The sequence below is a fragment of the Macrotis lagotis genome, chromosome 7, assembly GCF_037893015.1.
Source record: "Macrotis lagotis isolate mMagLag1 chromosome 7, bilby.v1.9.chrom.fasta, whole genome shotgun sequence".
Lineage (NCBI taxonomy): Eukaryota > Metazoa > Chordata > Mammalia > Peramelemorphia > Peramelidae > Macrotis > Macrotis lagotis.
Window position 1 is genome coordinate 221,655,356 of NC_133664.1, and position 27,449 is coordinate 221,682,804.

Below are 27,449 nucleotides of genomic sequence, written 5' to 3' on the forward strand. Positions count from 1 at the left end.
TCCCAAAGAGATTCAAAAACTAAGAAGAAAAAGAATATGTGTGAAAATATTTATGCAATTCTTTTTGTGGTAGCAAAGAATTGGAAATTGAGGAAATGCCCATCAATTAAGAAACAACTGAACAAATTGTGGTAGATAATTGTGATTGGATACTGTTATGCTATAACAAATGACAAGCAAAATGCTTTCAGAAAAACTTGGAAAGACATATATGAACTGATACAAAGTGAAGTGAGCAGAACCAGGAGAACATTGTACACAGTCATTGGTGTTCCCTATCAATTTCGGGATTTCTTATAATAATTCTAATGTACCCCATGTGTAAAAAATAAAACATAAAAAACCCAGTCTCATAGAGGATTACATGGTTTGTTTTAGCACAGTTAAATTTTAAAATATAATCTGACTCAAAGTGGGACTACACAGTAGAAACTAAGTTGAGGGCTGTCATGACTATTCTATAGTCAAAAAGACAGCATTTTTGTGTTGTTTTATGTAGTATTTTAATTAAAGAAATTATTGTAGTGTTTTATGTATCATAGAATCCTATCATGATAAGTTACATAGGTTCATCAAGGTATGATATTGATTCAGCACATTGAATTTATAGTACTTGCTCAGAAATTCTTATTTTTAGCAGGGTATTTGAATTCACCCTATTTTTACCAAGAGTTGCTACATTAAAATGGCATTAGTTGTCTTGAAATCATTGACTTGAATCATCCTAATAATATCTTGGTTCCTGGAGCATAAAGTTTTATTTGCTTTGTTAATTAAACTAACTATATACTTCCAGTGGCTTTTTTTGTTTGTTTGGTTGGTTTTTTTGCAAGGCAAATGGGGTTAAGTGGCTTGCCCAAGGCCACACAGCTAGGTAATTATTAAGTATCTGAGACCAGATTTGAACCCAGGTACTCCTGACTCCAGGGCCGGTGCTTTATCCACTGCGCCACCTAGCCGCCCCTGTTTTGGTTTTTAATAAAGAAAATTCATTTCCATCCAGACAGATAGTTTTCTCATAAAACGATACATGGTACTTTATGAATGAATTGCTTAATACTTACATGAAAATATGAGCCTGTAAGTTAGGAATAAAATTATCAGTGCTTGTGTATATAAAAATCCTAATGGAATTTAATCTACCCTAAGATTTACCCTAGGGTAAATCTACCCTACTCCTAGGTCCAATTTCTGTGGATCCTGGAAATAATATAGTCATGACTATAGTCCCTCTGCCACCAACTTATCAGAATACTAACTTGAAAAGTTTAAGAAACAAAGGTTTGAGGCTGAAGTATAGATACCCTTTTAGAGAGACTGCAGATTACTTAACACTAAAATGTATTGTTTCCATTTCAGTGTAAAACCTGTTCAGAGCCAAAGCAGATAACCAGTTCATCTGCCATCTATGACAACCCCAATCTGATAAAGCCAATTCCAGTGAAGCCTAATGAAGGCCAACATCAGCGTGTCTCTCAACAAGGCCAGGTACACTATTTAATCTATTTCCTAAACTGGGCAACTCCAGCATACTTTGCATTCATGTAATACTTGTATAATGGCTAAGGCCCAAAACTAGGACTTTACAAGAATACTTTGAGATAGAGGTAAAAAAAAATTTCAAAATACTCCATTAAAATCTTGGGGGACTTCCGACCAAGGTGGCGGAGAGAAGACAGGCAGTTTTAAAGTCTCCTGATCTTTCCCCATCTATCATATGAAACAAAGCTCTTAACAGAAATCCAACCCACAAAACCCAGAAAAAAAAGCCAGGAGAAAGAACAGCTACCTCAGGATTTGTCTCCTGCAGCAGCATTGGGCAGGTGAGTCTGGGCGCAGAGGGTGGATCAACCCCAGATCAGCCAGATTAATGGCTGAATTGGAGCCCGGGAGTCTGAGAGCGCAAGAGCTGGACCTGCTGGATCAATGGTGGGGCTAGATGGCAGGGGCTTGAGTCAACTAGAGAGCAGAGGCACTGATGTTGGCACTGAGCATCTGGAGCTTGCCAGCAGGGCTGGGGGTGGGGAGAGGTGCAATGCATGAGAGCTTGCGGATACCATCCCTGGGCTCCTCAGGTCAGAGGAACTCTTGAGTCCATGCCTCCATTACAGCTGAGGCCCATTCCCAGGAACAAACAATTGCAGACTACTTCTGCCTCAGACACAAGTGTGAGTAGAAGAACCAGCCCAGCTGACAATAGGGAGAGAAATGACCTCACCCCAGGGTAAAGCCCACCATTGACTGAAGGCAAAAGGATTCAACTCCTCCCTTCAAGCTAAGGGAGAAGGCCTAAATCAAGGTCACAGACACTCCAGAGAAAGCAACCAGCACCTCATTCTGGCCAGCCAGAGAAATTGCACTCAGTGAGTAAAGCCTCTATTGATCCCAAGCCCCTGTGAACCAACCCCTCCCCAATTCAAGGTCTTAGCAAAATGAAAAAGGGTCAATGGAAAGGTGGATCCATAGAAAAATTCTTGGAAGGGAAAGACCCTAACTCAGAGAGACCTAAAACCTCTGAGGAGAATACGACCTGGTCTTCAGCACAGAAAGACTTCCTTGAAGAAATAAGGAAGGAGTTTAAAAATTAACTGGAAAATTTGGGAGAGACAATTAATACCTTGCAACAAGAAAACAAATCCTTAGAAAATACAAGTGGACAAATACAAAATGACAATAAATCTCTCAGATCATTGATTGGACAAATACAAAATGAGAATAATTCTCTCAGATCCTCAATTGGGCAAATGCAAAAAGAAAATAATTTTCTCAAAAACTCAATTGGTCAAATGGAAAGCTCTTTCAAAAGTACAATGGACCAATTGGAAAAGGAGTTGCAAAAGGTTAATGAAGAAAACTCCTCTCTAAATAAAAGAATGGAGTCTGCAGAAACTAATGACTCCATGAGACAGCAAGAGCCAATTAAACAAAACCAAAAGATAGAAAAAAATAGAAGAAAATGTAAAATACCTCATCAGCAAAACCACTGACCTTGAGAATAGGTCGAGGAGGAGAAATCTGAAAATTATTGGACTTCCTGAAAACATTGAAGAGAAAAAAAGACTGGACTTAATATTATAGGATCTAGTGATGGAAAACTGCCCTGATATTGTGGAACCAGAGGTCAAAGTAGTTCTTGAAAGAATACATAGATCCCCTTCAGAAAAAAGATGCTAAAATGAAAACACCAAGGAATGTTGTGGCCAAATTCTTGAACTATCAGATAAAAGAGAAAATCCTGCAAACAGCCAGAAAGAAACAATTTAAATATCAAGGAGCCACAGTAAGGATTATGCAGGACCTGGCTGCATCAATATGAAGGGATTGAAGGGCCTGGAACAAGATATTTCTAAGACCATAGGAACTTCGAATGCAACCAAGAATCCAGGATCCTGCAAAGCTGAGCCTTCTCTTCCAGGGAAAAAGATGGACATTTAACAAAATGGAAGGATTCCAAATGTTCCTGATGAAAAGACCAGAGCTAAATAGAAAATTTATGGGCAAGCCACTTAACCCCATTGCCTTGCAAAATCTTAAAAAAAAAGAAAGAAAGAAAAAGAAAGAAAATTTAGGCATCAAACAGGAGGTTCAAGAGACACATGAAAAGGTTAAAAAAAAGGGAGGGTGGTAAAAGAAAAAAAACTGCTATGCAATAAGTTGAAACTGGCTATATCCTAGCATGGGGGAAAAGATTCTCATAAATCTTGAGAATTGTAACTCTAACAGAGAGAATATACCTAGCCAGAAGTGTTGGACATTCATGACCTATCCATGAGACTGCTATCCAATGGGATGTAACTGATTTTAACCCTACTTGATTGAAAGACTCTAATAACTCTCAAGAATTTAAACTCTATTAGATAGAATGTACTTATCTAGAAGTGACAGATACTCAGAATTTTCTGTGACTCAGACAAGATGATCTAAAAAACACTACCTCCTCAAAAAGGGGGGGGACAGGAAAGAGATAGGAGGAGGTTGGGGATTGAATGGGGTAAATCTCATTACACTAAGAGGTACAAAATACTTATGGTAATAGAGGGGGAAAGGGGAAGAGATAAGAAACACCTGAATCTTCTTTTCATCCAACTTGGCTTAAAGTCAACTTACACATACTTACTTAACTTAAAAAACATCTAACCTTTCAAAGGGGAAAAGGGGAGGGGGGCATGGAGAACGGGAGGGGGGAATGGAGAACGGAAGGGAGAGTGGGGGGAAAAAGGGGAACTAACAAAAGGAAGGGAAGGGAAAAGGGGAAAAGGGAAAGGGGAAAGAAAGGGAAGGGGTAATATAGGAGGGCAAACACACTGAAGGGGTGGTATTCAGAAACAAAATACTGGGGAATACAAATAAAGTGGGGGGAGGAGGAAAAATACAAACAGAGGGAAGGCATGGAAGGCAATAAAGAATTAGTAATCATAACGTTGAATGTGAATAGGATGAACTCTCCCTTAAAACATAAGCGAATAGCAGAGTGGATTAAAAACCAGAATCCTACAATATGCTGCTTACAAAAAACTAATTTGAAGCTGAGAGATACATATAGAGTAAAGGTAAAAAGTTGGAGCAAAATGTATTTTGCTTCAGCTGAAGTAAAAAAAGCAAGGGGTAGCAATCCTTATCTCAGACCAGTTCTTAGAGGAGAAGCTGAAAGAACTACAGGAAGACATAGACAGCAAAACTCTGCTAGTGGGAGACCTCAGCCTCCTGCTCTCAGATCTAGATAAATCAAATCATAAAATAAACAAGAAAGAAGTTGAGGGAAACAGATTGTTGGAAAAATTAGATATGGTAGACTTATGGCAGAAATTGAATGGAGATATAAAGGAATATACCTTTTTCTGTGCAGTACATGGAACTTATACAAAAATTGACCATGTACTAGGACTGCAGAAAGGCAGAAATAGTGAACACATCTTTCTCAGATCACAATGCAATAAACGTCATATGCAATATTGGTCCAAGGAGATAAAGACCCAGAACCAATCGGAAACTGAATAACCTCATTTTAAAGAATTAAATTAAAGAAAGAATTAGCCATTTTATCCTACATAATGACAATAATGAAACAACATATCAAAACCTATGGGATTCATTCAAAGTGGCTCTCAGGGGATATATTATAGCTGTAAATGCTTACATCAAGAAATTGGAGAAAGGAAATCAATGAACTAAACATGCAACTAAAAAATTAGAGAAAGAACAAATTAAAAATCCCCAATTACATACCAAATTAGAAATTCTAAAAATTAAAGCAGAAATTAATGAAATCAAAAGCAAAAAAACTATTGAATTAATAAACCAAAAGTTGGTATTATGAAAAAACTAATAAAATTGATAAACCTCTGTTCAATTTGATTAAAAAAAAAGAAGAAAATCAAATTGTTAGTATCATACATGAAAAAGGTGAACTCACCACCAATGAGGAAGAAATTAAAGTAATAATTCACAGTTATTTTGCCTAACTCTATGCCAATAAATTTGATAATCTAAGTGAAATGGATGAATATTTACAAAAATATAAGTTGCCCAGGTTAAGTGAAGAGGAGATTAAATACCTAAACAACCCTATCTCAGAAAAAGAAATTTGACAAGCCATCATTGAACTCCCCAAGAAAAAATCTCCAGGGCCTGATTCATTCAAAAGTGAATTCTACCAAACATTTAAGGAACAATTGGTTCCAATTCTATATAAACTCTTTGGAAAAATAGGGCAAGATGGAACTCTGTCTAACTCTTTCTATGAAACCAATATGGTGCTGTTACCTAAACCAAGAAGAGTTAAAACAGAGAAAGAAAATTATAGACCTATCTCCCTGATGAATATAGATGCAAAAATCTTAACTAAAATCTTAGCAAAACAATTACAAGTTATCACTAGGATAATATATTATGATCAAGTAAGATTTATCCCAGCAATGCAGCGTTGGTTTGATATTAGGAAAACTGTTAGTATACTCAATTATATCAACAACAAACCTATCAAATTATATGATCATATCAATAGATGTTAAAAAAGCTTTTGACAAAATACAGCATCCATTCCTACTAAAAACACAAGAGAGTGTAGGAATAAACAGACTGTTCCTTAGAATAATTAGCAGTATCTATCTGAAACCATCAACAAGCATTATATTCAATGGGGAGAGGCTAGAGGCATTCCCAATAGATCAGGGTGAAAGAAGGGTGCCCATTATCACACTACTATTCAATATTGTATGAAAAATTTTAGCTTCAGCAATTAGAGAAGAAAAGGAAATTGAAGGAAGTAGAATTGGGAAGGAAGAGGTAAAACTCTCACTCTTTGCTGATGACATGATGGTCTGCCTAGAGAATCCCAAGAAATCATCCAAAAAACTACTGGAAACAATTAGCAATTTTAGCAAAGTTGCAGGTTATAAAATAAACCCTCATAAATACTCAACTTTTCTCTATATGCCTAGCAAGATACAGCAGGAAGAGCTAGAAAGAGAAATCCCATTCAAAGTAACCTCAGACAATATAAAATACTTGGGAGTCTATGACTCAGAAACTTTTTGAAAACAATTATAAAATACTTCTTACACAAATAGAATCAGATTTAAATAACTGGGCATATATCAACTGCTCATGGATAAGTTAGAGCTAATATAATAAAAATGACAATTCTACCAAAACTAAACTACCTGTTTAGTGCCCTACCAATCAAAATTCCAAAAAAAATTAATGAGTTAGAAAAAATTGTAATAAATTCATATGGAGAAATAAAAAGTCAAGAATTTCCAGGAACTTAATGAAAAAGAAGTACAAAAGAAGGTATGACCTACCTGATCTAAATTATATTATAAAGCATCAGTCATCAAAACTGTTTGGTATTGGCTAAGAAATAGAGTGGTGCTACTGGGTCTGTACCCTGAAGAGATGATGAAAAAGGGTAAAAACATCACTTGTACAAAAATATTCATAGCAGCCCTGTTTGTGGTAGCAAAGAATTAGAAATCAAGTAAATGTCCTTCAGTTGGGGAATGGCTTAGCAAACTGTGGTGTATGTATGTCATGGAACAATATTGTTCTATTACAAACCAGGAGGGATGGGATTTCAGGGAAGCCATCTCTTAGACTTTTTGTCTCTTCATTAAGGATATGATTTCTCTCTCATCAAACTCAATTTGGATCAATGTACAACATGGAAACAAAGACCTACATTGCTTTCTGGGGGGGGAGTAAGATTGGGAGGGAAATTGTAAAACTCCAATAATATCTTTAATAAAAAAATATATTTTCTTGCTAATAATACCTTATTTTATGTAGAATGTGAATGCAAAACTAACATGTCAATACAGTGAAGTCCTAAAGCAGGTTTCCTCAAAAGATAATTTGCATTCTTGTCAAAGGTGGTGGCAACAAAACCTTTCACCTTGAGACTTCTGTGATCTTTTTTTTTTCACCCTGTAATGGAAAGAAGGTTAAATAATCTATTTAAAGCATTCAAAGAAACTGATGAGAGTAGCCTTTGAAATTGTTTGCTTAAGGGGGCAGCTAGGTGGTGCCAGCACCAGCCCTGGAGTCAGGAGTACCTGGGTTCAAATCCAGTCTCAAACACTTAATAATTACCTAGCTGTGTGGCCTTGGGAAAGCCACTTAACTCCATTTGCCTTGTTAAAAAAAAAACCTCAAAAAAAAAGAAATTGTTTGCTTAAGAAGATTGTAAAATTGTCAGTCAGTAAATCATTTACTTAGTGCTAGCTGTTACTCATCTTTCTTATAGACAAATATTGTTATATGTATTGACAAAAGTCACTGTGAACATGATCCCTGCCCTCAAGGATATCAGAATCAAAAGTGATTTTTATAATTAATTGTCTCTGTCTTTTCTACTCCTTTGGATAGGATCGAAATATTACATTAATAATGAAAAAAGTAAACTTTTTCTTTAAGAAACGAAATAAATAGGGAAGGAGAGCTGGCAGCAATAAAGAATATTTTAGCAATTAGCAAATTCAGTTGGTTAGAGAATCCCAAATATGTTTTGATTCTAATGTTGAAGCTTTTACAGTCTTATCTTAGTAATAGGGGAAGCAGTAGAAAAAGGTAAGGAATAGTGGAGAGAGGAATATAATGACATTCTTATTATAGATCACTCAGTATATTTTAAAAACTATTTGTGAATTATATAAAGGATCATAGTGGAATGGCTAGGTGGCGTAGTGGATAAAGCACTAGCCCTGGAGTCAGGAGTACCTGGGTTCAAATCTGATCTCAGAGACATAATGATTACCTGGATGTGTGGCCTTGGGCAAGCTACCCATTTGCCTTGCCAAAATCTTAAAAAAAAAAAAAAAAAAAAAAAGGATCATTGCTTGAAACTAAAAGTTGTCCACTCAAGTTTTTTGGTACCTTGTTTGTCCTTCCTTCCTGAAGAGGATCTTGACTCAGGGAGGTAATGCTGTGACATGACATTTAAGTGAGGGGCATTGGACTTAAGTGAGGGAGGACTGTTCAAAATCACCAGCCTTACCTTCTCCAATGATATTTTGAAGGTCTGCCAATAAAGTGTAGGTTTTGCTTAACAGAGCGGGGGTTGGGGGTATGTCAACTGTGTTCCAGTTCCTGTACTAAAGCATGTTACAAAAATGATAAATATTATCTATATGGTCAACTGAAGTACCAGTTTAAGTACAGAAAGGTTTATTATCAGGTTCACTGAAGGGCTGTAGCCTAAGCATCTCATCAAGATCATCTGCCAAGGCATTTATCCACAGCCTATAGGTTGAGAACCCCACAGAGGCCACAGAATTATTGTAAGAGATCCACGAATCATATTATGAACACCAAGATCCATAATTTTGATCCAACTTTAAATTTCTGCAAAATCTGACTCATATAATCAAAAAGAAAGCTATCCTCTGGAAGGGATGAGGACAGACTAAAGAAGAAACTTCCTCACCAATGCAAGTGCACATCTACTCCACCACTTAAGGTCTTAAGAGAGTTGTCTAGAGCACTGAGGTTAAGTGACTCATCTTTTTTGTAGACTGATTAAATAAGGTTTTGCATATATATATGTTATTCATTTATTAAATGGATGTGAATACTAAGGCAGCATGACTTAGTGGATGAGTGACATTTCAGTGTCATATAATCTCTCTCAGCTTCTCTTCTGTAAAATAGGGAGATGACCTTCCTCACAGATTAGGGCTCAAGTGAAATGGAATACATAAATAACAAACCTTAAAACCCTGTGTGATTGTCATTTCTTATACTGTTGTGATTAATAAGATGAAGATTTATTTAAAAGCATTACTAAATTCATAGGTGGTTTTTAATCACAGCTACTGTCAAGTGAAAATTTACATCTTTAAGCAATCATTCTTGAAATCACTGAGCTAAAGAATTAGAGGAGTTGTGATTTGCAGTGATAAGAATTGTTACACAAAACTTATAAATTCACAGACCTATTAAAATATTAAAGGAAAAAAGTTTTTTTAATGTTCTAGAAGTCCCAGAGTTCCTGAACACACCTGTAACTTTTTCATCTTCCTTCCAAAGCTTTGAATGAATTTGCTATTTATGTAGTTGTTTCCTCTTTGACATTTATATTATTAAGATAAGGTCTTTTCTTCTTCCTTAAGTCTTCACAATTAGATTTGATAACTGGAATCTTTCACATCTATCTCATCTTTAGATTATACATAACCATTCTTAATAATTCCTATTGTTTTTCTATAGAACTTAGATCCTGAACCACAACACTTATCCTTGACTGCACTTTTTGGGAAACCAGATAAAACCACATATCAGGAAGTTACAGAGCAGAAATCGCAGCTGCAACCACTGCCACCAACAACAACAGAGCAGCCACAAGAGAAACCACCTATCAGACAAGGGGTAGTGCGTTCCTTGTCCTATGAAGAACCCAAAAGAATTTCACCAACCCCAGAGAAGCAACTTTGTCCAGCTATTCAGAAACTCATGGTCCGGGGCACAGACCTCCATCCAGTGTCAGAGCTGCCTGAAACCCGGCTCTGTGAAAATGGAAGTGTTCACCCTATAGGAGAGGTTTTAACTGGCCTTTTCCAACCAGTGACCCCCCATAACATTGGGACATCTCACAGAGTACAAAATACATCTGGGGCTCAGAGCCTTTTAGAGAAGCTTCAGGCCAACCCTGGATCCCTGAGCAAGTTAGGGTCTAGTCCAGCAGTGCCTGCTAGTACAGCTGCTCCGATTTTTAGCAGGACTTCTCCTGCTGCCCCTGCAGTGCAGATAAAGGGTCTGGGCCAGCCCAAGCTGGTGTACCTCAATGGTTCTCTTCCACCTCAGACTTTGGGGCCTCAGACTCTAAGAAAAGAAGAGTCTAAAGTTTCAAGACCAACCCTCCCCCTCTCTGGCAACCAAACAAGCAATTCTGGAGTGATTTCTCCTCAAGAGCTGCTGAAGAAACTCCAGATTGTGCAGCAAGAGCAGCAGTTGCATGCATCCAACAGACCTGCCCTAGCTGCTAAGTTTCCTGTAGTTACCCAGAACGTTAGGACTCTGAAACCTTTGGAATCCTGGATTGACAAGGCATCCAGTGCCGAAAAACAGACCCCTCTTTTTCAGGTAAATAGATTGGGTTAAAGTTGCTGAGTTGGAGAGCTATTAAAATGCAGAAATTTTTAATTTAATAAAATTTATAATTTAATAAAAAGGCTAATTGGTAGTTCTTCAGATCTTAATATTAGAAGTTTCTATACTGGGTACAAAATAGAACATCAACAATATAATTGGCATTCTTAGAGTTTTTATTTATACATTTTATTATTCAATATTCACAATTCTGTAGATTCATCACTGTTATTCATATATTTACAGATAGGAAAACTAAAGGTTAGAAAGATGATAAATTTTGTGATGATCACAAAGTTAGAAAATGTCATATAAGATTTGAACCAAAGTCTCTCTAATTCCAGGTCCAGCATATTTTACTTAATCTACTCTGCCTCACATATAATGTCTACTTATTGAAGATATAATTGCAAAAACTTTTTCATACCTACTATCTGCCTAACATTCTTATCCTAGAAGGAACTCTTTGCCTAACAATCTTGGAGCTTTTTACTCTTTTCCAAATAATTTTAAATAAAATAGAAAAGCTAGGCTTTCCTCTTTTTACAAGGCCTGAAGTCTAAGACGTGCAAAAGAATAAATCTTGTACAATGACATTTAAAATGATACTAAGATTATGATTGCCTGTCCTATTCTTAAAAGTTCTTTATACAATTTCTTGTGAAGATACATGAAAGTTAGATGATGCAGTTTCTAATAAACTTCATAGTCCAGAAATCATCTAATCATCTTTTTTTTTTAAGTTTTTGCAAGGCAATGGGGTTAAAGTGGCTTGCCCAAGGCCACACAGCTAGGTAATTATTAAGTGTCTGAGGCCAGATTTGAACTCAGGTACTCCTGACTTCAGGGCCAGTGCTCTATCCACTGCACCACCTAGCTGCCCCTTCATCTTCTATTTTTATTAGAGCAGAAGGAGAATGAATAAATAATATATTCTACTTTTAACACCATCATAAGATCCAACCTATTTTAAAAATAAGGAAATTTTTTTTGACTTGGTGATATAACCAGTGTTTTCACAGGCCCATTTATAACTTCTTGAAATTGAAATTTCAATTGAAATTCAGAATTTGAAAATTTTGAAAATTAAAGCCACAGACATGAAATTTTAAGTACTTTTTGCTTAAAAGCATGAGGTGAGAGCTTTCTCATATTGCTGTTTATTAAAATCTGAATGTCTCATTCTGTTAAAACAGTTTTAACTCACCCTGATCCTAACTGTGATATAATTTTTTTTCTTTTGTGCTTGATTTCTCTTTATGAATTAAAGAAGGTTAATTATTTGACTTAAATTTCTCTATCCTTTATTCTTATTTCAATAGCATTTGGTAGATTGTGGGTTATGTTTTTTGTAGGTACCTAGCAATACATTTACTAAAATAGCACATATTTTTCCTAGTCAAGCTTTCTGGTATCGTGATATGAACAGCTGATTAAGGAAAGCTTTCACTTTGTCAACTTATACTCTAAACAGATATCCTTTAGGGATATTTCTCTCTTTTCTCTCAGTATTACCAGTTAAATGTTGAGAACCTGTGCCTTGCTCAAGAAGAAGCTTTATGAGGAAGTACAAAATCATAGAATCATCTGAGCTCCTGGCTTCATACCCATTTTTAAAAAAGACTTACCAGCTGAGATACTGGGGACTGTCATTACCATCATCCTGTACTAGCAATGTATGCTACCAAATCATGGATCACAAAATTTCCAAGTTGTCATTTAGACATGTCAGAAGTCATTTAGGTCAACCCCGACTGAAACAAGAATACCCAATCTCTGGTAGAACTGCCTATACTAACAGGGAAGGCAGCTAGGTCTGCTTCTGGCCAGTTTCTCATGGGGAAAAGGAGTTCATTACTTAAGCTAAGGAAACAGTTGCTAGTATGCAACTTTCACTTTTTCATTGCTCTTTGGTTTTCCTGTGGAGCGAAACAGAAAAAATTCTATTCCTACCTCCCTGAAGCAGCACTTCAGATACTTGAATAGAGCCATCATACTCCTCCTGCCAAGTGAAACAGAAAACACAGCAGCCTTCCATGGATGCTTGTTTCCTACAAAGACAGTATTAAACAGAGAAGGTAAACTTCGGCACAGTAGAAAGTATGCTGACTCCTGAGTCAGAGGACCTAGGGTATCACATACTTTGGCAAGTCACTTTATTTCTCTGGGCCTTGATTTCCTCATTTGTTAAAATTATGGGATAGTAAGAACTAGATGCCCTCCCAAGGGACATTTAGCTTTAGATCTATGATTGATTCATTTTTACTCAATTTAAGTGAGCAAAGAATTAATTATTCAGTCTGACTCTTTACAACCCCATTTAGGGTTTTCTTAGCAAAGATAGTGGAGTGGTTTGTCTTTTTCTTCTCCAGTTCATTTTATAGTTAAGAAACTGGTAGAAAAGCTATAGTGATTTATGTGGGGTCAGATTTGAACTTAGCAAGATGACTCTTCTGACTTCAGGTCTGACACTAACAACTGCACCACCAAGTTGTCCTGAGCAAAGAATACTCAATGTTTTGTTAAAAGGCTTCAGTTGCTTCACTGAGTGTACTGCCTAATACCTGCTCTTTGTGTGTATGTTTGGCATAAGCAGGTCATCTCACCTCAACACATTCCTGATACTATGGCTCCTTCCCTGCTGATGTCCCCTATGGTGTTCACCCAGCCTACACCTTCTTCACCCAAGGTTAGTGAGAGTGGGTTGTTGCCATTAGGAAGCAAAGAACCCAGTGCAGCTGCTACCAACCTTCTTCTGCCTATCCAGAATCCAGAGACTTCTGTGATTAACAACAACTTGCTGACCAAACTACAGCTTCAGGAAACACTTCTGCACCTCATCCAGGTAAGAAGAGGACCAAATCTTCTGTCATCTAAGAATTTAAAACTCCTTAACCATATGAATAGTGTGGTTTTAGGTTTTTTAGACTCAATTTTCTAGTTAGAAAGTAGAGTTGACCAAAACCTACTTAGTAATTCTTTGAAAATAAAGCAGTTTTGTAATAGAGATGTGTCTTAATAGAATATACAGTTTTTATTATCTGGGGGATACCCCGGTTCACAAAGCATATTTTAGATTATAGGGAAGGATTAAAACTTTCAAAAAAGAACAAGACATGTTGAGGTTTGCCAAGAGATAGTAATTGACATGATTCCTATTTTCAAATGGTACTTTTCCAAATAGTTCATGAGTATGAAATAAATGAAACATGAACCTACTTTCCAAGTAATAAGCTAAAGAAAGTGGCAGGTGGTTGAACAGATAAAAACAAGGAAATCTGCCCCTATACACTGGAGACTTCCTTAGACTAGTGTGATCCTAAATGGAGTGAGTTGAATAAAGCCTTGCAGAAATTGTCATTCACTTTTTTTTTTAACCTAGTTGCTTATAGGTAAATAACTTCCAGATTTCCTTTCCAAATTCCTATGTGCTATTCATGACAAACCAGTAGTAGTGTAGGACATTATTTTGTTATTTTATCTCCCAAACACATTTAGATGCCACCTATTTCTTTTTTTAAAACTTGTGGGAAAGTCAAGAGGATTATTCCAGTATTGTAAATTCATTGCATTTGCTTTTATTAGCTTTTGAGGTTATAAGGAAAGGGAAAAGAAATAGCCAAAGAAAGCAAAGAAAAATATATAACAACTTATTTGGTAATAACTCTTAAGTATGCATTTTGTGGTTTATTTTGAACCTGGTTAATGTTGTCATAGAAGATAATGAGAGACTCCAAATACTATCAGCAAGAGATGTATTCACCTTGTCTCCAGCTACCTCCTCTTCAAAAAAAAATATTTAATTTATTTTTAGTTTTGTTTTTTTTTTTTAGTTTTTTGCAAGGCAAATGGGGTTAAGTGGCTTGCCCAAGACCACACAGCTAGGTAATTATTAAGTGTCTGAGACCAGATTTGAACCCAGGTACTCCTAACTCCAAGGCCGGTGCTTTATCCACTACACCACATAGCCGCCCCCCACTTAATTTATTTTTAAAAAATCTTGATACACGTTGTTTTGACAATTTCACTTCCCAATAGTCAATTCATTTCCCTGAATCCTTCTCATAAATAAAAAAAGGTTAGTTATAACTGAAACTGTGACTGACAGTATATGCAACTTTCCATTTACATTTTACTATTCCTTACTAGAAAGGTGAGAAGATTACTCAGTCATCTGGAATCTACATTGGCCATTATATTTGACTTGAGTTCTTTGGGACATTTTTGTGTTTTTTCTTCTTTACATTATTGTAGTCATTGTTCTTTTGGTTTGACTCTCTTTGTTTTATTTCAGCTTATATAAACCTTCCTATGTCTCTGTATTCTTCATCCTCATGTTTTCTTATAGTCTCATAATTATAGGATTATAGATTTAGAGCTAAAAAAGGGATCTTGGAGTTCCTCTAGTCCAATATCCTCACTTTTCAGATAAGAACACTGAGGCACAGAAAAGTCATACAACTTGATATTGGTCAGAGGTGGCATGATTTTGAGCCCTTGAACTTCTGACTACAAATCCATATTGATAATGGAGATAAACTTGGAGCTGCAAGTATCTTGGGATCAGTGAAAGTACTGTATATTTTCCCAAATATGATCCAGTCTGTTTTCTTCCTCCTATTCAGTTCTGAGGTAGGTAACTTCCCATCTGTCCAAGCTAGTTATACTAATGGATTAATTCAATAGAATGGCCATCCAGCTGCATGTCATCATCTGGGCAATATCCTTTCTTCATCCACTTTATTTTTCCAGTATGGATGACTAGGCCAATCTCTTCTGAGTGACTGTGGATCTCATTGAGGAAGCCCAGTGGTGGTCTGGGGCTTGATGCAATCCGCACAGTGTTATCTGGAAACAGGAGCATCTGGAGAACATTGCCATGGATAGGTAATCCCTTTTTTTATTTGTGTGGGTTCTCCATTCTCCCCACCACTTCTAGACATCACCTATTTCTTTTGTAGAAATTTTTGGAAAGACATTAAGGTTATTCCAATTTATTGCATTTAGCTTTATAATTTTTGAGATACAAGAAAGGGAAAAGGAATGGCTAAAGAAAGCAAGGGAAAGCAAAAGTAACCTGCCAGATAAGGCTGTGAAATATGAAACATGAAGCAAATAAATATCATATATCACAGTAGGGAAAAATTCTCTTTGATGTATTCATCTTTTACCTTGGTGAGCATTTACAATATATCCATTTCCCTGTCTACTCCTGAATTGAAAATAATTGGGAAGATTACTTCATTAGAATCCTCAAGTATTTTCAAGTGCTCCTTGCTGATATTCCATTACATTCATATACCATAGTTTGTTCAACAATTTCCTGATTGTTGAAAACATAAGTTTTTCCCAACTTTTTGTTATTACAAGTAACATTGTCATGAATAGTTAAGCACATATGGGACCTTTCTTTCTGTCACTGGCCTTGGGGTTTAAACTCAGTTAGTGGGAGAGCTGAATCAAAAGGTATGAACAGGTTAGTAAGTTTTCTCAAATAATTCCAGATAGTTTTTGAAATCAAGTCATTGCCATTGGCCATTATATTTGCAGACATTGATTAACTACTTAATAGTACAACGAGCTATGGTAGGTACTAAGGATGCAAATACTAAAAAAGTTTCCCTTTTTTGGAACTGTGCACTTAAGGTTTGTTAGGTGGACAGGTGTGACACATCACAAATAAGCACATTGTAAAATAAAATAGGGCAAAGAAGAGCCCCAAAGGATTATAGAAAAATTTGATCAGTTGAAGGAGTAAGAGACCTCTGAGCTGAGCTGTGAAGAAATAGAATTTTAATATGAAGGAGATGAGGGTATATAGAATGATATATTGCCTACTTGAAAACACAAATATAATACATGTCAGAATGAGATTGCAAAAAAGCTAATATTCCAATGTATTGAAGAAAAGTATAAAAATGTACAGTGTTGTAAAATAAGATTGTAATTGGAGCAAGATTAAAGAGTTTGTATTTTATCCAGAGGCAGTCAGGAACTAGTGAAAATTTTTGAGCAGGGAAACCGTTTCAAAAAACCTATTCATGAAGATTATTTGTAGAGAGGGAAGAAACTTAGGTCTGGAAGTCCAGTTAGGAGAATCAGGAACTGTATCAGAGTAGTAGCTACATAAATACAGAGTAGGGACAGTTGCACCATACTTAAAGAAGTAGAATCAAGTAGATTTGGAAACTTTGGTTATGGAGCACATATGAAAAAATCCCTCAGGTTTTTTGAGACGCTAGACTAAGACTTAGGAAATTGAATTCTTTTGCTCACTGACCTCATACAAGATGTTTAGTTGAGTTTTTTTAAATATTTTGATTTGTTGGGATCTAAGTACTAAATGATTCTTAGAGGGCCTTCTTGTGATTGTAGTATTGCTATATTTGTCCCTTTTTTTTTACTAAAAAGGCAAAATATTTAAGAAAGTTGTAGTTGAGTGCATAAATAGAAATGTAATTTTATATAACTAATTAGACACTAAGGAGTTAATTCTACTTTATAGACTTCTTTATTTAATTAAAACCATTATCCCCTTGGGTAATCTATTCATGAGGAACACATAGGAATGTAGCAAGGGAGATTTCCTTTGACAACCAGATTTTTAAAATGAAAGAAAGATAAATAATGAAAATTAACTGTGAAATAAAATCATTTCTATACTAAGCTGATTCACTCCATTGAGATCACATTAGCCTAAGAAACATCTCATTGTAGAACCCAAGACTCCTTTGAGATCAAGACCAGGATTTTCTTAAGTAAGGTTATAACAGGAGTTTTGTATAATATATAGTACCTCTTCCAGGCATCTAACAAGATACTCAAGTGTTGTTTACTTTTTTTTCAGGTATCTCTGCCCCTTTCCCTTGCCTCCCTCTACTGTTAGCACCTCCCCTCTCCCTGTTTCTTGTAAGTCGGATGGACAGATAAAAGCCTAATCATTTTTTAAATCAGAAAAAAACTAAAGATTATTGCTCTGCTTAATTGCATGGAAACTGCCACACTTTTTGTTTTGGAGTGATGTTAAATGTTAGTGTTGCCAAAGGGATTGAGATGGGAAAGAGGTCCCAAAATGAAAACTTATGAGAACCTCTGATTTAGACTATAAATCCTCAGGTGGGCAAGCTACTCTTCCCATACTTATTTTGCCAGAATGAATGAAAAGGTTAGTAACTATTTTTGATAAGACACCAATAAGGATGCCAAAACTAAATTATTTTGTCAGAAACAAATGTCTACATGCCATATTATGGATGTGGCTATTATAAGACTCTAATGTAAATTACCTGGGGAGACCTTCAGTAACCACTAGCAGTCCCTAGAGTCTACTTTTTTACCTTGATCATTTCATCTCAGCTCCTTCATTTAGTTCTGCAACAAACTGAAGCTTTCAGTGAATTACTCTCATTTACAGTTGCCATGTGACTATACAAAACATTTTCTTAGTACATGTCACACTGCACATTGACAAACAGAACCTGACTCTACCTAGCACTTCAGCATTTACTTATGCAATTAAAACTTCCCTGGGCAGAAGAGACAGAGAGATGAGCATCTTAGTATCTAGAAATAGATGTCAGGATAGTATCTTCTCTTTTTGAACCCAAGCCTATTCAGCTTCCAAATGGAGAAGTCTTTTTGTCCCTAGAAACTGTATCATATTCCATTGTGTCTTGTGATTTTTGTCTTCCAGAATGATGACAATTTCTTAAATATAATCTATGAAGCTTATCTCTTCAGTGTCACACAAGCAGCCATGAAAAAGACCACTACTATGTAAAAAAGAAACTTTTTTAAATGATGATTTTCAAGGGACTTTCAGATTTCCAGCGAAACAAGGTTCTCTTAATATCAAATGTTATTACATTTAAATGTTTCTGCATTTTTAAGTGTGTATACTATTATGAAATAAAAATGTCCTGGACTTTTTATGTACAGTCAGTTTCTTTCATTGCATAATAATAGTACACACTGTACTGAGAAATGAGCAGGTAGGAAATAAATATCTTTTATTCAGCTTCCACGCTATTTTTTTTTTCCTCAATATGAGGCTACTCTTAGAACAAGCCTCTCTGTGGGAAAGGTTGTTTTTTTGTGCTTAGTTTCCTTTTTATTTGTAGATCTAATTATTCATTAAATAATTTATTTCCTCATGGAGGGATATAACCACTATTATATCCCTTTTGCCCTCACCACTTTCATATAGCAGCTGTGGAGAGGCTAGCCGCTAGGTGGCAGTATCATTCTACAACTGACCCTAATGAACTCTGGAAATAATATCTGACTTCTAATAAAGCAAATCTTTCATTTGTAAGGATCAGGACCAGCCTTACCAGATTTTGAAAAAAATTATTTCCTTTTATACTTTCTGGACTAAATTTCCAGCATTGTCTCATTTTTTTTCCCTCGGCTCTCACCATTTTATGAGGTATCTAAGGAAAAAGATCCTTGTCTGTGGTTCCAAATAAACATTTTATCATTTTAAGCATTATAAAAAACCAATTGATAAAGAGACTGAAGTTTTCTAAAAAATATTCTTAGTTTCCTAGAATAAAAACATAATGATGATTTTTAGGGATTAAATAATAACAAAATAAATCAAGGGTAGCTCATGAACTTTATTTTATATATATATGAGATCTATTTCAATATAATTTGTTTTCATTGTAATCCTTTGTATTTTATTATATATATTTAAAAGCATTATTGTGAAAAAGGGCCCCATAGTTTTTATCACTCTGTCATAGGGGTCCATGACACACAAAAAAAATTAAGAATCCTTGCTTAAAACCTCGTGGCAAGATTATTTTTATTTCCACAGAGATTAGGAGCTTATTCTTAGAAGAAGTTGAGGGGCGGCTAGATGGTACAGTGGATAGAGCACCAGCCCTGGAGTCAGGAGTACCTGGGTTCAAATCCGCCCTCAGACACTTAATAATTACCTAGTTGTGTGGCCTTGGGCAAGCTACCTAACCCCATTGTCTTGCAAAAAAAAAAAACACCAAAAAAAAAAAAAGTTGAGAGAGCCTTTGTCAATTGGTTTAAACCTACAGGTTGTGTCAGAGAACTTGGTTCCTTTGATCATTAATAATAAATTAAGTTTTGTATTTAGAGGCTATTTTCTTTTAGGACTATGAAATGTTCCTTAAATATTACTGTACAACAACCAGACTTTCACATCTTACAGGTGGCAGAAGGTAAAAGGATATTAGACTTTCTAACAGCTTGGATGATCTTGAGTTTAAAGTCTTGATCTTTTACTTGGCCAGATCAGCAATAATAATATTAACCGCATTGCCTGAATTTTAAAACTAGATCTTTCTGGGCCTTAGTTTCCTTATCTGTAAAATGGAGATAATAATTTGGGATGGATAGTGTCAGAGTACCTACCTCATAGAATTATTGTGAGGCTTCAACGGGAAATGAATGTAAAACATATTATAAACACAGAAGCACTGTATAAATGTCAGGTGCTATTGTTCTTCTGAGATGCTCAAAATGCAGGTTAGTGGAGAGCAGAGACTGTATTATAATGCTTTGGTAGACTACACAATGCTGAGCTCATGATTTGTTGATTAATTAGTTGATTGCATGAATATGTACTGTCCCTTGTACCTCTACTACTTTCTTCAAGGATGTTGTTGAGAACTTAAAATGAAAACTGTTTTTTGGATGTAGAAACTATGACACAGACCCACAGTTGTATTTATTCTAGTCTAACATTCTTTTTTATAAACTGTAATAGTATGTCTTAATTTACTTCTGATGACATCATTTTGATATCCCTTTCTACCTAATATCTTTCTCCTTTGTGCTTCATAAACAAAATTGTATTTGGGACCTGCTGTACCATTTTCTAGGTTCTGGAGAAAATGCCATGTTTGAATAAGATATGGTCCCTCTCAGGGGCAGCTTGGTGGCACAATGGATAGGGCACCAGCCCTGGTGTCAGGAAAACCTGAGTTCAAATCTGACCTCAGACACTTAATACTTACTTAGCTGTGTGATCTTGGGCAAATCACATAATTCCCATTGCCTTGCAAAAAACAAATTAAAAAAAAAGATATGGTCCCTGTCTTTGAAGGGCTTATAGTCTAGTAGAGGATTTACTAGTGTGTATGTGTGTGTGTGTGTGTGTGTGTGTGTGTGTGTGTGTGTGTGTGTGTGTGATAAAACCAAGGGCTATGTAAGATTGAAGGGAGGTCTTTACGGGGGGGGGGGGGGGGGGAGTTAAAGAAAACTTCCTAAGGAGATAGTGTTTGAGTTGGGTTTTAGAGAAAAGGTAGGAGTACAAAAGAAAATGGGGAAGGAGGATGAAGGAACCCATTTTCTGAATGTAGAAACTAAGAAACAGTTGTAGAGACCCATAGCCAGGTGGCATAACATACAACCCAATCAGAGGTATAAGAATTGAATATATGTGTGGTCTTGGACAAGCCACTTAACCCCCATTTGCCTTGCAAAAAAAAAAAACTAAAAAAAAAGAATTGAATATGTGTTCAAGAAATAGAAAATTATCTGGCTTACCTGAATGTAGCATGCACAAAGAGTACTTTAAAGTAAGGTGAGTGCAGGTTGTTAGAGGACCTTAAATGTCAGACAAAAAGAAACTCAGGACGCATAGTGAGTCACTAAAGATTTTTTAGCTTAGTAGCATAATCAGACTTATATGCAAAAAGGATTATTCTTGGAGTAGTATTAAGGCTGGATTGAATAGGGCAAGAGTGGAAATAGGAAAACATGAAAACATATTCTTAGTAAGAGCTGACACATATCATTTTAAGATTTACAAAGTTCTTTTTATTATCTCATTGATAAGAGCAATATTAATATTTGAATAATGTGAGTGGCATTGAGAGGCTTAAAAATGAGTGGAATCAATTGGAATCAGGGGATATAGATGTCAGATGTAATTATGGAAATGGAATTAACCTGATAATTGATGAGATGTGATAAATAAGGGAGGGGGTGACTGATGAACCAAAGTTCTGGAGGAGGTGGCAAAGAGTGGGATAAAGAAATACTGGAATAGGGATTAGCCTTGTAGAAATTAAAGGTGCCATTTAATGAATAATAGAAATATCTCTATCACATCTTATTGCAAGCTTTTCCCAGAGTCTGGAGGGATCTTAGGATCATAGATTTAGAGCTAGAAGAGACCTTATAGGCCATGTAAGAGAAAGTATGATTTTTACCCAAGGGTACTTAGGTGGTAAGTGTCAGAATGAGATTTTGAAACCTGGTCTTCTGACTGCATACCTATTGTATAGCACACTGAAAATGAAGAATGAGGAAAGGGAGGTGGGAGGAATGTGACAAGAGTTGAGAAGCTCCTATTTAATATCTTCAGTCTCAGTGAATTAGAAGAGTAGGTCACTTCCAATAAGTAGAAGTTCCAGGGATGTATTTAAAAAGAGAGATTTAAAAAGAGCTATTACATTGCTGATGGAAATGAAATAAGGGGTTGATAAAGATTTTTTAAAATAGGATTATTTAGCAGCCACAAAGGGCTCAGCTAAAGGTATGTTCCAAGACAGCTGCTAGTGAGACATTAAAATGGCAAGTCTCGAAGGTCAAGCATGGGTATGAAAACAAGTAATAGGAAAGTTATAGTTAGAATCTAACTTTTATAGACTTCTGGATCTGAAAGTGGTACAAATTTTTTTTATTTTTTTTTTTTAGGTTTTTGCAAGGCAGTGGGATTAAGTGGCTTGCCCAAGGCTACACAGCGAGGTAATTATTAAGTGTCTGAGGCTGGATTTGAACTCAGGTACAACTGATTCCAGGGCTGGTGCTCTATCCACTGTGCCACCTAGCCGCCCCAGTGGTACAAATTCTAAGAAATAGTTATGTCTAAAATGTATTACATGTGCCTGAAGCAGAATTGAGGAGGTTTTTGAAGTTGAAGGGGTTGAGAAATGAAGAGATCATGTTTCTAGAGGGACCATTAACATGAATGTTGAAGTCTCCAAGGATGAGGAAAATGGAGAAGATAGAAACATCATGAGCTAGTTAACTTAGTGAAAAAGTTGGGCATAAATAAAATGAGTTTGCAAAATTTTTTAATAAGCATTGAATAAGTGGACTAAAAAAGAAAGCACTAACTGCAGTACCTATTCTAAAAAAATGCCTATATGCAAGGTGAAGATAAAAGACCATGAACACAGCTTCGTCAGACCTACATTGTGTGCTGTGCTTTGGTTTTTTTAGGTCAGCACTCCAGTGATCTGTTTTAAAAATCAAATTCTCCATCTTTGCTGGGATGAATCACTTTAAAAGTGTCAGCACTGATTCATTTAGGCCAAAAACTTTTTCTTTTTAAAGGTCTGGAGATGCTTCTAGCAAAGCATGCAAGAACATTTTTAGTACTCAGCATTCCAGAACTTAAGAGTTTTGATCAAAAATCTTGTTTGGGGTGCCCAACATTACATATCAAAGATGAACTTTTCTGGCCCTATCCTATGCTTGCTCTGCCATTAACCCAATTCCCTTTACCCAGATAGATTTCACTGGCCCCATGGCAGATGTTTGCACTGTACTGCTTTCAAACTAATTCAGTTTAAAGCACTGTGATGTTTATTTGCTAAAGGCACCATGGTCCAGTGCAGTGAATTTCAACATTTTTAAGATAATGAAAGCTTAATACATTGTTCTTAAGTCCTAGACCTGTAATCCTTTGGAAGGGATGAAAGAGATATTCTAATTAATGTCCTCTATAAGCTTATTTTATGTCAGAGAACTTAAAACACACACACACACACACACACACACACACACAGAGACACGATGCAATCCCTGTTCTCTCTGCCTTTGACCAAGATAGCTCCCTATTTTCCATCAATAAAGATAATGATATCTGCCTCTCTATATAGTTAAAATAATAAAAAACAAGTATTATGAGTTCCTGAAAAGGCACTGAAGTAAACTTAAAACAAGCTAGTAAATTCCTCTCCTAAATGACTATCTGTTCAGTCTCATCTGTCTTCCATATTTATGGGTAACACACCATTTTAAATTCAAATAAAAGTCTATTACTGAATAGATTTTATATTCTAAGGATACTTTTTTCCTCCAAAAAAGTATATTCATTCTTCACAGAGATCATTATTAGTGGGGGTACAATGGAAAGAGCATTTGGGTTTGTAATCATGTGACCTAGGTGCAAATCTTGTCTTTTTCTACTTTTAAGCTATATAATCAAGGGGGGGGGGGGGGGGGGGAGAGAATCACTTCTCCTTTCCAGGCTGATTCTTCATCTTACAGATGATGAGAGGATTGATCTAGATAACTTACACACCGCACCCCCCCACCCCAGTCATACATACAAAATTTGTTTGGGGCACCCAGAGTTAAGGGTAAGAGATTAACTTTTGTTCATCTTATTTTGTTTATCCATGCCTTCATGCCCTCCATTAACCCAACTTACACATATCCACAGATACATGCAGACCCTGTTAAAGTTCCTTCCAATAAAGTGGTCTTGAATTCCTACAAACTGGGGACTAAGAAAACCAATTGTCTTCTCTTTTGGTAACTAAACATTTTCCTCAACTGAATTACTCTATAATATAATCAGATAGAACCAAGTAATAAGATTGGCTTTGTCATGAAGGTAAAAAGTTTTGCTAGTCCATCTTCCTTTCTTGTTCTTAGATGAGAGGGAGGGAGGAAGATCAGAATAAATAAGCCCTTTGCATTGGTTTCTAAAGGTGTCTGAGGTAAAGAATTTAAGGAAAAATTTCACTTTGTTTTTTAATTAGACCTTAGTAAATGAAATATATTCAACAACTTTTTCTCCACTACCTTTATCTGTGGAATGGGTGATATGAAGCCAAAGAAAATACTTAAAAATTATCCTATGAGAACTGGACTCAGGTGAGGCCCACTAATGGGTGTCATGCTGGTGGTCAGCCCTGCTCCAGCATGAAATGTGCTCTAGGCCTCGAGAATTAAGATGACCTCATGGAAGTAGGAGGTCCTTAAGTTCCTTGTGGATGAAGGCCAGTATCAAGAGTACAGCCATCTTGCTTTATGCACAAACAGCTCTTTCTTTTAACAAATAGCTGGGATTGCTAGATTGGTACCATGGATAGAACACTGGCCTTAGAATCAGAAGGATCCAAATTCAAATCCAGTTTCAGACTTTAGCTATGTGATCCTGGGTAAGTCACCTAACCTCAATTTCTTCCCTCCCCCTGAAAAACCCAAATAGTTCTCATTTTTTATCAGTACCTAGTCTACCTAGACATAATACCTACCTTTCTCTCTCTCTCTCTCTCTCTCTCTCTCTCTCTGTCTTTCTCTGATCATCCTCCTTTTTCAGCTTTAGAATAATGGATCATCTTAAAGGTTAAATTTGTAATGTAGAGGCAACAGACTGTGCCTGACATTTAATCATATAGAGCTGCTTTCTCTAAATGTTTCTCAATATTTTTGAATTTTAAGTTTTAAATGAAACTGCCTTTTATTAATTGGAAGTTGGAAGACCAATTAGGAGGCTATTTCAATAGTCTTGGCAACAGATGATGAGTGTTTCATGGTTATGTGAGTGGAGAGAAGGGGATAGTTGCAGGTGTTGTAAGCATAAGTCAAGTCAATAAGACTTGGCAACAACACATGAGGAAAAGTATGATTTCAAGATTATAAACCTGAGTGCCAGGGAGGATGATAATTTAGATAGATAGATAGATAGATTGATTGATTTACCTATAGATATAGCCACACACATATACATACATACACATGCATATGTAGGAAAATTTAGGGAAGAAGCATGTCTGTGCATATAACAAAGGGTAAGAGGTTTCTTTCCCTTCTTATGTTTTCATGAGACCCAGCAGCTCTTCTTGTGTCAATAAAATGGAAAAATGGTATCTTTTCTTATAAAGCAAAGTAAAAGGGTGAATGAAGTAAACAAAGTTCTTAGAATAGGTCATTTACATCTTTTGAAGTAAAGGAAATCTAGATCTGTAGAGAAATCCCCCAGTAAGCCAATTCTGATTAAAGATTGGCGACTCATTTGTAACTCTTATTTTTTAAGGAGTTGTTTGCAAGGCGTGGGTGTCACCAAGAGGTCAGATGATTTGTCCATGGTTTCACAGCTGGAAAGAAGAAAGACAATACTTGAATCCAGTCTTCCCAAATTCAAGTGTGGATCTCTATCCACTAAACTATGCTGCTGCTCTAGTTCCGTTTTTAAGTATATATACAGTGGAACTGTAGTTTAATCCAATGAATTTATTGATTAAAGTATACTCACCACTTTAATGTACTGTAGCATAGTATTCTCCTACAACATAGGAGAACAGAAAATTCAACAGCAAAAGATGGCAGGTCACCATGTTATTTAAGGAATGGTACCTTTCCCAGGAGTGTCACTCATGTTGCTCCCCCAATCTACAATGCCTTCCCTCTCTTTCCTTTTTCTCCTCTGCCATTACATGTCCTAGCTCAACAACTGCTTCCTCCATGGAGGACTTGGACTTTTCAGCTCTCTGGTTATTATTTCCTCCAACCTTGAATGGTGTTTTTAGTTACAGACTCAAGGACCTTGGGAATCACCTGATCCAGACTCATTTTACCAATGATAAAAATGAGGCCCAGGGAGTAGAAGTCATTTTCTTGAGCCGTTCAACATGTCCTGCTTCCACTGCCCATGACCGTGATGCTTGTTATTTTCCTTTAGTTGCTTCCAGAATAGTGCTGTTAAATGTTATTAGTTATTTGTTAGTTGTTTCCCTATATGAACACCTAATTGTGCTCCAAATGTGCTCAAAAGAGACAATATTTATAAAGGGCTTAGCATAGAGTAGGTGCAACATTCCTCCTCCCCTTCATCTAGACTTCATCAAGGGCAGCTAGGAGCTTTCTACTTACCTGGAATGTCAAAATCCCTACTACATAGTTTATTTTGTTCTTTCCAGTACAAAGACCATAGTTTCAGAATTGGAAGGGACCAAATCTCATCATCAGTTTGAAATGTCTAGATGTCAATTTGTGAGGGAGCTGCTGGAGCTTGATGTGTGTCCGGGTCATTGGCATGGAGATAAGATGTGGGTAAGAAAACGTGGAAGGTCACACGTGGATAGTGAGTGGCAGAGCTGGGATTCAGATCCAGATCCTCTGCCTCTAAATGTAGTCTTCCTTCCACTCCATTCTGATCTCTTTGGCAGAGAAAACAGTAATAAGTTTCTTTTGTCTGTTGTCCATGATCACCCCCATTCATACAGAACTTTCTCTCCTTTGAAAATCCTCTTTTCTTTGATAGAAATATTTAGAACTTTTTTTCATAAATTTCCTTGCCAATCTCAGCTCTTTTCTGAGATTTAGCACTCTTGACCCTATACTCTAGGACTTTGCTACACTTTTTGTATTCATCCTTTTTTATATGTCCTTGTTTCTATCTTGTGTTTTTTATTATTGTTTTGACAGAATAGTCACTTCCAACTAAAGAACCCATCCTCACCCCTCACAATAGTACTTCCTTTAAAAACCAAGCAAAGCCTCTACTTTGTTTACCTTATCTTAACAGGAAGGAGGGAACACCAGTCATCTGGAACCAAACCTGTCCATTATATTTTACCTAAATTCTATTGTCTTTTCATTTTGTCTCCAATTATATTATTGTAGTTACTTTATTATATTTTTTAACTCTGCTTTCTTCATTGTATGTAAGTTTGTATAAAATTTCCCATATTTCTCTGAATTAATACTCATTATTGTTAGTACACTGAAATAATTATAAATTATATTTATACACCACTCTTGTTCAACCATTTCTCAGTTGTTTGGCATCTAATTTGTTTCCAATTTTTCATCATTACAAATTTTTTTGTAATTACATCATTTTCCAAATTTTTCATCAT

At 36.1% G+C, this 27,449-nt stretch overlaps 1 protein-coding gene across 14 annotated transcripts in view; it reads left to right on the top strand.

The window, feature by feature from the left end:
* DCP1B (decapping mRNA 1B) overlaps positions 1-23,787 on the top strand; it is a 100,808-nt gene extending 77,021 nt beyond the window's left edge. For 5 of the 14 annotated variants that reach the window (XM_074194977.1, XM_074194982.1, XM_074194990.1 and 2 more), the window contains 4 exons: positions 1,360-1,488; positions 9,706-10,578; positions 13,178-13,429; positions 18,278-18,513. In XM_074194977.1, coding sequence (XP_074051078.1) covers positions 1,360-1,488; positions 9,706-10,578; positions 13,178-13,429; positions 18,278-18,364 — 1,341 coding nt within the window. In that variant the 3' untranslated portion in view covers positions 18,365-18,513. The other 9 variants (XM_074194978.1, XM_074194983.1, XR_012470235.1 and 6 more) reach the window with 8 other exon arrangements.
* Positions 23,788-27,449: the final 3,662 nt, after the last annotated feature.